The sequence below is a fragment of the Bos indicus x Bos taurus genome, chromosome 3 (assembly GCF_003369695.1).
Source record: "Bos indicus x Bos taurus breed Angus x Brahman F1 hybrid chromosome 3, Bos_hybrid_MaternalHap_v2.0, whole genome shotgun sequence".
NCBI lineage: Eukaryota > Metazoa > Chordata > Mammalia > Artiodactyla > Bovidae > Bos > Bos indicus x Bos taurus.
The window spans coordinates 10,867,329-10,878,099 of record NC_040078.1 but is presented as its reverse complement, the minus strand read 5'-3'; the positions used below and the strand labels follow the sequence as shown (position 1 = coordinate 10,878,099).

Genomic DNA, 10,771 nt, shown 5'->3' with positions numbered 1-10,771 from the left:
TTAGCCTACATTTAAGTGATAAGTCATACACAGTCTGATTCTTAGTTTCATACAGAATATGAAAAATCCATAGCTGAAAGGAATGATAGGGAAGGTGAAGACTCAGACCGTCTCTTTTAAAAGATGCTATTTATTCTTCTTACTCAGTAAAGTTAACTTTTTTTTTTTTAATTGACTTACTAAATGACTTTGGAAGGACATTCATCCATTTTGCCTCTATGAGAGATTTGATGAGAAAATGAATACCAAATATTCAGGTATAAATGGTATATTTGTGGAAGAGGTTATGGAACTGGGCAAGAGCATGGGATGGTTCTGGGAAGCTGGGAGCCCATTCCTACTTCTGGAGAGAAGAGAGAAGAGATAGCAAGAGGCCTCTAGCGGAAAGGCTGACCAGAGAAATGCTTGTTAAATCCCATGGCAGCCATGTTCTATAGATACAGGAGAATTATTCTATGGTAAAAACAGTCTGTATGTCACTCTATACATATCTTCTCCCAGTAATATAAGTTAAAAAAAAAAAAAGTTAACCTTGCGATAGAAATGAAGTATTTCAACGTCATTAGGCAAATACAGGAAGCTCTAAAATTGTATACTCAGTCATTTCAAAAAATGCTGTCCAGAAGAATTATTTTTTAAATGAATTTTCTTCTTATATTTTCAGTATATTTATGACCATGTTATCCAGATACATGGAATCTCCAAGGGGGATGCTACAGTTTCATGTCTGATTTGAAGAGAACTTTCAGAAAACTACCACGTCAGTGCCCAGGGTATTAGGATCCCAAAATCTGAGACTTGAGGAAAATCTCAAAATACACTTGATCCATGGGATTGCAAAAAGTCAAATACGACTGAGTACCCAACCTCCTTTACTACTTTCTCAATGGCTCTCCAAAAATTCCATCTTGAGAAAAGTCTCACAGTTAGTTTGTTTTCTAAATTCTTAAAAACACATTTATCTCTCTGAGTTTTAAATCTACCCTGGAATTTACATCCTTATTATTTGATTGTTTTTAATTTATGTGATCTTTCACCCATATTAGATAGGTATGGGTTCAGATGCCATATTTTCCACCTTTACAAATTTCCCAATTTGTCCTGATATAATACTCAATACATTTAAATTGATATATGCAGTATATTTGACAAATTAATTAGTTGATTGACTAACCAGCTAAAGCCTACCCTTACTAAATGAAGGGCCTATGGCTTGATCCTCAGGGTCTCTTCATCATAGTCCTAATGCTTTGGGCGACTCTCCTGACAGCCTCTCTCACTTCTTTGTTACGAAAAGTGTAAATAATGGGGTTGAGAAAAGGGGTCAGAAAAGTATACACCAAAGCAAGAAGTTTGTCAGTGCCTTCAGGGAGACTCTCAGGTGGCCCCACATAGACAATGAAAGCAGAGGCAAAGAATAGCACCACTACAGTTATGTGGAAGGAACAGGTGGAAAAGGCTTTGGCATGGCTGGCAGCTGAGGGCAGCTTCAGCACAGCTCTCAGGATGCCCCCATACAGTCCTAAAATGAGCACAAGATTGCAAGCATTGATAATGCCAATCACTGCAATGTGGACTTGAGCATGCCAACCTGTGTCCACGCACGCCAGCCTCATTAGTGGTGCCAGGTCACAGAAGTAATGAGCCACCTCTTTTAAGCAGAAGGGCAGAGTGGCTGTGAGCCTTGCTGGCACAAGTGCAGCTGAGAAGCCAGCCACCCAGGTGGCCCCTGCTAGCCATAACTGTACCTGTCTGCTCATAAGAGCATGGTAGTGCAGTGGGCGACAGATGGCAAGGTAGCGGTCCAGTGCCATGACACTCAACAGGTAGCACTCAGTCATGCCCAGTGAATGGAAGACATAGAGCTGGACAAAGCACACAGTTGGTGAGATGGGTGAACGCCCATGGAGCAAGGTGTGCAGCAGTGTGGGCACTGTGGTGCTGACATACCAGAGTTCCAAGAAGGAGAGGGCACTGATGAAGAAGTACATGGGTGTGGACAGTCTCGAATCTGCCTGAACCAGCACAATGATGAACAAGTTCCCTGCCAGGGTGAGGAGATAGATGCACAGTGTCCCCAAGAAAGCAAGAGGTTGCAGGGCTCCAGTGGTAGTGAAACCAGCAAGGAGAAAACTCTGGGTCCACGTGTGATTGACAAGGTCCATGGTTCCTAAGAGCAAGAAGTAAAGATAGAAGATTAACTACTTCAGGAGTCTTCTTGAGAAATCTTTCCAGAACCAAAAATATTGAACATATAACCTTGAAAATAACTTACACATTATCAAACCTTACTTTTTAAAAGACAGTTGAAGCCCAGAAGGCAGAAGTGATTTGCACAATATCTCAGTCTGTTGTTGACAGAACTGGAGTGGAGTCCAGGTGTCCTGAATCTCAGTCCAGGACTTCCTGTTTGTATAGACTATGTTACCAGAGTCAGGGGCCCCAGGATATTCTCCTGCATATCCGTTCAATAGAAGAGATAAGAAATTTTCATGTTCATCTCCTTTTAGTCCAAATGAAAGGTCTCACGATTCTTTAAGACATCCACCTGTACCGTTTCCTCTGTATCCAAACTCAGTTGTTAACTGTGGGAAAAGGTGACAAATACTTTCTAAAATGTGACCACTAGCTTCCTTCAGGGAGCCTTTCTGGAATTCAGAAATGTTCTCAGTGTGGACTGAATGAGGAAGAAGAGGAAGAAGAAAGAAATGTGAATATTCTGGAGAGTTCCTCAACTATAAGAGCTATCAGGCCAGATGAGGAAACAATGAGTAAGCACAGTGCATTTTCAGGAAGGATTCTCAAGTAGAATTATGTACTGGGAAGTCTCTAAGAGGTGTGTGTGTAAATTGATATAGTCCAGACCCTACGATGTTGTTGTAGAGGGGCTGTAGTATAAGATAAAACACATTCTCTTGGAATCAGCTTTCTAAATGTGCTTGGCCACTAAATGGATATTGAGCCTGGCCATTTCTCCTATTTTTTTTTTCTTTTTTAAATTATCAAAGATTATAATTGTACAATTTTGAGAAGTACAGAACAAAACACAATTATTAGAGGACAATTACTATATGATACATTTCTCTTCTCTTTACCTCGACTTGCTCTTGTCTAGAATGAAGAAGTTTAAATAGGTGCCTGGAAGTCCCTTACAGCCATGGTAGTCTGTGGTTCTCTAAAGCTACTGAAAAATGTTTTGGGGATGAGGGTGGAGATAGGAGCTCTACACTAAGGTCCCAAGAGTTTTCTTCCCACACATATAACAAGCTTCACCTAGGAAAGGTCAAAGCCCTCTCTCAGTCTTCTTCTTGAGTACCTCTCATCTCTGCTACACTGTCCCTGACTGTTACCTGACTGCTTGGATGGCATTAAAAGTCTTATAGCTTCTTTTTCAGTGCCCTTTTTACCTCCAAACACTTCCCTATTTATGTCTTGTGTTCCTGGAAATGCTGGCTTCCCAGGGGCTCCTTGCTGTCCTCCCTGGGGTTGCTGGGTTTGATTAGCTCTTAGTAGGGGTCCCCCTGGGGCAGAATGTTGGGTGCAGGAAAGCAATGCAGAGTAGCACTGTTTCTCAAATGACTTTTTCAACTTTACAACCCTGACCATAGGGCTCTGAAATCCAGTCTCAAAAACCTTGTGTCCTCTGGACCACTAGAACTTTCTGCAACTTCCATATAGCTTTCTCTAAGAAGAAACGATTCACCTTGTATAAACATGTGTACACATTGAGAGTCACACTTTGAGCATCTTAAAAGAAGTGAGTTTTTGTTTTTAATTTCTTGAAGATTTCTCATCCAGCTCTTTTTCTGACTACCACCACCTGCATCACCATATAAATACAGTCAGCATGGGCACCACCATCACTTCTGTGCTGAACATCTCCACTTCCATTGATCCCACCACCATCTCTACCTTCATCAAGCCCTCTACTGTTTATTCATTGATTCAACCATTGTTTATCAAATATCTAAAATTCTGTTCTAACTGCACTGTTCAAAGTTTCCTTTACTGGTATTATTACTATTACTTTTATCAGCACCATTATCCTCTTGATGCTTATTCATTTTGCTATGATCCATTTTATCTATAGCCACATCCTCAACATTGGAGATGTAACCTCAGGTGAGTACTACCTGTGGTGCATGTTCTTGGGTGGATGTGGAATCCAAAAAAATAGTAGAATAAAAGCACTGCTGGAAGTAATGCATTTGAATCATTCATACATCCAAATGTACTTTTTTTCAGAATCAAATTTAAGGGCAATTTACTTCCTAATTTAAGATAGAGAGATAACCATAAAAGATTAACTAGTATATCAACACTAAAATGAAGGAAGTCACTGAATTTTCTGAGATTCAGAAACTTCTGTGGGAGCTGGAGATTTTTGAATGAAAGAAAAAAATATTCGTGTCTAAGTTTACTAATGTACCTGCAGGATTCACAGAGTCTCTTTGAGAAAAAAAAAAAAAAACTCAAGTATTTGGAAATCAGAGGGCTTCCTTCAATCTTAACCAGCACTGAGTCTACACCCCACTTCACCTGAAATACCTGACCTTTCTCCAGGATGGATAGCTGCCACTGCCCTTTCACCAAATTACTGCAACCTCCCCAGTCCTAAACGCCAAAGGCTCTTTGTTTCCATTCTTATTTCATTGAGCTGTAGAAATTAGCCATTTATCTAGAATCCTCAAACACATGATTATGCTATACTTAGAGTAGCCACTGTATTACTTATTTTTAGTTCTCTATATATTCACATCACAATGATATTCCTGTCTTCTCTCTTTATAAGGCCTTTATAAGGTCCTCAGAATAGACTTCCTTATTCATTTGTAGTGTCCAGATGCATATCTAAATGTCTTGCCATTGACTTACTATATTAGAAGGCTATCAAAGTGAAAGAGGAGAGTGAAAAAGTTGGCTTAAAGCTCAACATTCAGAAAACTAAGATCATGGCATCCAGTCCCATCACTTCATGGCAAATAGATTGGGAAACAGTGGAAACAGTTGCTGACTTTATTTTGCGGGGCTCCAAAATCACTGCAGATGGTGATTGCAGTCATGAAATTAAAAGACGCTTACTCCTTGGAAGGAAAGTTATGACCAACCTAGATAGCATATTAAAAATCAGAGACATTATTTTGTCAACAAAGTCTAGTCAAGGCTATGTTTTTTCCAGTAGTCATGTATGGATGTGAGAGTTGGACTATAAAGAAAGCTGAGCACAGAAGGATTGATGCTTTTGAACTGTGGTGTTGGAGAAGACTCTTGAGAGTCCCTTGGACTGAAAGGAGATCCAACCAGTCCATCCTAAAGGAGATCATTGGAAGTGTTCATTGGAAGGACTGGGTGTTCATTGGAAGGACTGATGTTGAAGCTGAAGCTACAATACTTTGGCCACCTCATGAGAAGAGCTGACTCATTTGAAAAGACCCTTATGCTGGGAAAGATTGAGGGCAGGAGGAGAGGGGGACCACAGAGGATGAGATGGTTGGATGGCATCACCGACTCAAAGGACATGAGTTTGGGTAAACTCTGGGAGTTGGTGATGGACAGGGAGGCCTGGCGTGCTGTGGTTCATGGGGTTGCAATGAGTTGGACACTACTGAGTGACTGAACTGAACTGAATGTGATATAAATAATGGAGCATAGGAATCATAGAGACTATCTAGGGTCAGTAGTACAGAAATGAGAGATAAATGCTAAAGAATTAGAAGTTTTCAAATATAAACCTTGCCTAACCAAGAAAGTTGTTTCTTCTTCTTTTGCATCATCGCTTCTCAGTAGAGAGTGCTTACCTAACAATTGGGATCCCAGGTGTCACTAGTGGTAAAGAACCCTACCAGCCATTGCACGAGACATGGGTTTGATCCCTGGATCAGAAAGATCCCCTGGAGGAGGGCATGGCAACCCACCCTAGTTTTCTTCATGCCTAAAGAATCCCATGGACAGAGGAGCCTGGTGGCCTATGGTCCATAGGGTTGCAAAGGGTTGGACACAACTGAAGCAGCTTAGCATGCATGCACACACCTAACAATTATTCTGTATCAGAAATGGAACAAGAGGGACTTTCATGGTGACCCAGTAGTTAAGACTCTGCACTTCCAGTGCAGGGGGTGTGAGTTTCATCCCTGGTCAGAAAACTAAAATCCACACATGCTGTGTGGACCAAATAAATAAATAAATAAAATAAGAAATGGAACAAGAGAAAAAATGATACCTCACACCTCCATCAGATAATTCATAATATGGGGGGGGGGGGTGGAAGATGACATTTACAATGATATAAACTTAAGATTTAAGTTAAAAAATTGAAAAAAGTAAGCTTAGTGTGTTAGAAAACTCACAGTACCATTGATAATATTTGAAAAAGTGTATATTTATTAGAAGTTAAAAATGAATAGATAATTTTAAAGCAATGTTATTATAAGTGACTTTAAAATTCATCTAAACATTTTATATGCTATATTTCTATGTAATACATTTTAAAAAGCATGATTGAGAGGTTAGAAACATATCAAGTATAGCTAAAATAATGGAAGAAATATGGGAAACCGCAGTCACTCATTTGTTTATTTATTTAATACATCTTTCAAATACTTTTTATGAGCTGGCCTTATGCTAGGAACTGGGAAAATGAGATGCATAAAACGCAGTCCTTTCCCTTAGAGGGCTTACTGCAGAGTTTTCCTGGTGACTCAGATGATAAAGAAACCACCTGCAATGCAGGACACCCAATATCAAGCTCTGAGTTGGGAAGATATCCTGGAGAAGGAAATGGAGAATCCCATGGACAAAGGAGCCTGACTAGCTACATTTCATGGGATTCCAAAGAGACACAACTGAGCAACTAACACTTTCACTTTTTCTTTTCACTTGGGAGCGCATGAGTGCTAAGTCATTTCAGTTGTGTCCAACTCTTTGTGATCCTATGGACCATAGCCCACCAGGCTCCTCTGTCCATGGGATTCTCCAGGCAGGAATACTGAAGTGGGTTGTCGTGCCCTCCTCCAGGGGATCTTCCTGACCCAATGATTTAACCCACATCTCTTAAGTCTCCTGCAATGGCAGGCTAGTTCTTCACAAGCACCATCAGAGACAGACTCTCAAATTGGTCACTTACTAATATATAAAAAAATAGGTTTTTCAAATACAAGAAAAAAATGCAACCTCATACACAATGAGATAAATTTGAAACATAAAACTAAAAAAAAAAATACTGTTTCTCAAATATTATATTTACAAATGTCCAAAAGTTTGAATATGTACTTTATAAAAGGTGCTATGTGAAAACATGCTTTCATCCACTGCTGATTGGGAAAACTAAATGGCATAATCCCTTTAGACCAAATTTAAGAATATTTACTCAAATAATACGTGCATTTGCACCATCACCCAAGAATTCCATTCCTAGGAATTTGTATGCCCATGTATGAAATAATTCACACACGAGATTATTCATTCCAGTTGTGTATTTAATAGCCAAAGACTGGAGCAACCCAAGAGTCCTTCAATACAGGATTAGTCAAGTTAAAATCACAAAGGAATACTATGGAACTTTTTTTTTTTTTTTTAAGCACTCTTACAAGGCGATGGATAAAAGATAAAAGCAAAGATAGAACAAATATAGTATGGGGCCTTATGCTTAAGAAAGGTGGATTATAAAATATTCTTATCTTCTGAGGTTTCCAAATAGAAGCATTGTAATCAATCAGGAAACATTAAAAGTGATCTTCTAACAGGGTTGGTGGAAGACCAAGAAGGAGCAGAGAGGTTGGGAAACTGGAGTAGCAAGATTTCTCTATGTAAATACTTTTAGATGCTTTTGATTTTGAATCCTTTATGTGTATTACTTGTTGAAGCAAAGAAACTGCGTTTTTAAAAAAGAAATTACATTTAAGAAAAAAGAAATGCCAGTTCAGTGGTGTTCTGTGGGCTTTTGTCCTTGTTTGCCACAGATAACTGTGGTTTATTAAGCCCAGTGTCTTATTGATGCACTCTTAATACATTTGCACTTGGATGATGAACTGTATAACACTCTGCAGGGTAGAATGTTAGCCTTAATGAAAGACAGAGTGAATGGTCTGTTTATAATATATTTCAGTTCTGGCTTCTTCTCATTGTCTCTCCTGCTAGTCATTATCCACATGTTACCAGGGGACAAGTGGCCAAAATTGAGCCTTGAGCGTGCTTGAGCGTGCACGTGTGCTTGCTCAGTCGCGTCAGACTCTTTGTGACTCCATGGACTGTGGTCCATCCCTCTGTCCATGGGATTTTCCTGGCAAGAATACTGGAGTGGATTGCTATTTCCTGCTCTGGAGGATCTTCTCAAAATAGGGATCAAAACTGAGTCTCCTAGGTCTCCTATGTCTTCTACATTGGCAGACAGATTCTTTACCAATGAGCCACCTGGAAATCCCTTAACTTGAGCACTTACCCCAATATGTCACACAATAAGGTGTTGCTTCTCTAACATATTTTTCACATCTTCAGTTCAGTTCAGTCACTCAGTCCTGTCCGACTCTTTGTGACCCCATAAACCACAGCACTCCAGGCCTCCCTGTCCATCACCAACTCCCAGAGTTCACTCAAACTCATGTCCTTTGAGTCGGTGATGCCATCCAACCATCTCATCCTCTGTCATCCACTTCTCCTCCTGCCTTCAATCTTTCCCAGCATCAGGATCTTTTCAAATGAGTCAGCTCTTCGCATGAGGTGGCCAAAGTATTGGAGCTTCAGCTTCAACATCAGTCCTTCCAATGAATAGCCAGGACTGATCTCTTTAGGATGGACTGGTTGGATCTCCTTTCAGTCCAAGGGACTCTCAAGAGTATTCTCCAACATCACAGTTCAAAAGCATCATTTCTTCTTTGCTCAGCTTTCTTTATAGTCCAACTCTCACATCCATACATGACCACTGGAAAAACAATAGCCTTGACTAGACAGACATTTGTTGACAAAGTAATGTCCCTGCTTTTTAATATGCTATCTAGGTTGATCATAACTTTCCTTCCAAGGAGTAAGCGTCTTTTAATTTCATGGCTGCAGTCACCATCTGCAGTGATTTTGGAGCCCCCAAAAATAAAACCAGCCACAGTTTCCACTGTTTCCCCATCCATTTGCCATGAAGTGATGGGACCGGATGCCATGATTTTAGTTTTCTGAATGTTGAGTTTAAGCCAACTTTTTCACTTTCCTTTCACTTTCATCAAGAGGCTCTTTAGTTCTTCACTTTCTGCCATAAGGGCGGTGTCATCTGCATATCTGAGGTGACTGATATTTCTCCTGGAATCTTGATTCCAGCTTGTGCTTGCTCCAGCTCAGTGATTCTCATGATGTACTCTGCATATAAGTTAAATAAGCAGGGTGACAATATGCAGCCTTGACGTACTCCTTTTCCGATTTGGAACCAGTCTGTTGTTCCATGTCTAGTTCTAACTGTTGCTTCCTGATCTGCATACAGGTTTCTCAAGAGGCAGGTCAGGTGGTCTGGTATTCCCATCTCTTTCAGAATTTTCCACAGATTTTTGTGATCCACACAGTCATAGGCTTTGGCATAGTCAATAAAGCAGAAATAAATGTTTTTCTGGAACTCTCTTGCTTTTTTGATGATTCAGTGGATATTGGTTTTTTGATCTCTGGTTCCTCTGCCTTTTCTAAAACCAGCTTGAACATCTGGAATTTCACAGTTCACATATTGCTGAAGCCTGGCTTGGAGAATTTTGACCATGCTTTACTAGCATGTGAGATGAGTGCAATTGTGTGGCAGTTTGAGCATTTTTTTGGCATTGCCTTTTTTGGAGATTGGAATGAAAACTGACCTTTTCCAGTCCTGTGGCCACTGCTGAGTTTTCCAAATTTGCTGACATATTGAGTGCAGCACTTTCACAGCATCATCTTTCATGATTTGAAATGGCTCAACTGGAATTTCATCACCTCCACTAGCTTTGTTCATAGTGATGCCTCCTAAGGCCCACTTGACTTCACATTCCATGATGTCTGTCTCTAGGTGAGTGTGAGTGATCACACCACCATGATTTTCTGGGTCATGAAGATCTTTTTCATATAGTTCTTCTGTGTATACAAAGAACCTTGCCACCTCTTCTTAATATCTTCTGCTTCTGTTAGGTCCATACCATTTCTGTCTTTTATTGAGTCCATCTTTGCATGAAATGTTCCCTTGGTATCTCTCATTTTCTTGAAGAGATATCTAGTCTTTCCCATTCTGTTGTCTTCCTCTATTTCTTTGCATTGATCCCTGAGGAAGGCTTTCTAATCTCTTCTTGCTATTCTTTGGAACTCTACATTCAAATGGGTATATCTTTCCTTTTCTCCTTTGCTTTTCACTTCTCTTCTTTTCACAGCTATTTGTAAGACCTCCTCAGAGAGCCATTTTGCTTTTTTGCATTTCTTTTTCTTGGGATGGTCTTGATCCCTGTCTCCTGTACAGTTTCATGAACCTCCATCCCTAGTTCATCAGGCACTCTGTCTATCAGATATAGTCCCTTAAATCTATTTCTCATTTCCACTGTATAGCCATAAGGGATTTGATTTAGGTCATTCCTGAATGGTCTAGTGGTTTTCCCCCACTTTCTTCGATTTAAGCCTGAATTTGGCAATAAGGAGTTCATGATCTGAGCCACTGTCGGATCCCAGTCTTGTTTTTGCTGACTGTACAGAGCTTCTCCATCTTTGGTTACAAAGAATATAATCAATCTTATTTTGGTCTTGACCATCTGTGATGTCCATGTGTAGAGTTTTTTCTTGTGTT

At 40.0% G+C, this 10,771-nt stretch overlaps 1 protein-coding gene across 1 annotated transcript; it reads right to left on the bottom strand.

Moving 5' to 3' along the window:
* Positions 1-1,220: 1,220 nt before the first annotated feature.
* Positions 1,221-2,165, bottom strand: LOC113882696 (olfactory receptor 6N1-like). The gene has a single exon (XM_027525764.1). It carries the CDS (start codon positions 2,163-2,165, stop codon positions 1,221-1,223), a length of 945 nt encoding a protein of 314 aa, XP_027381565.1.
* Between the last annotated feature and the right edge of the window lie 8,606 nt (positions 2,166-10,771).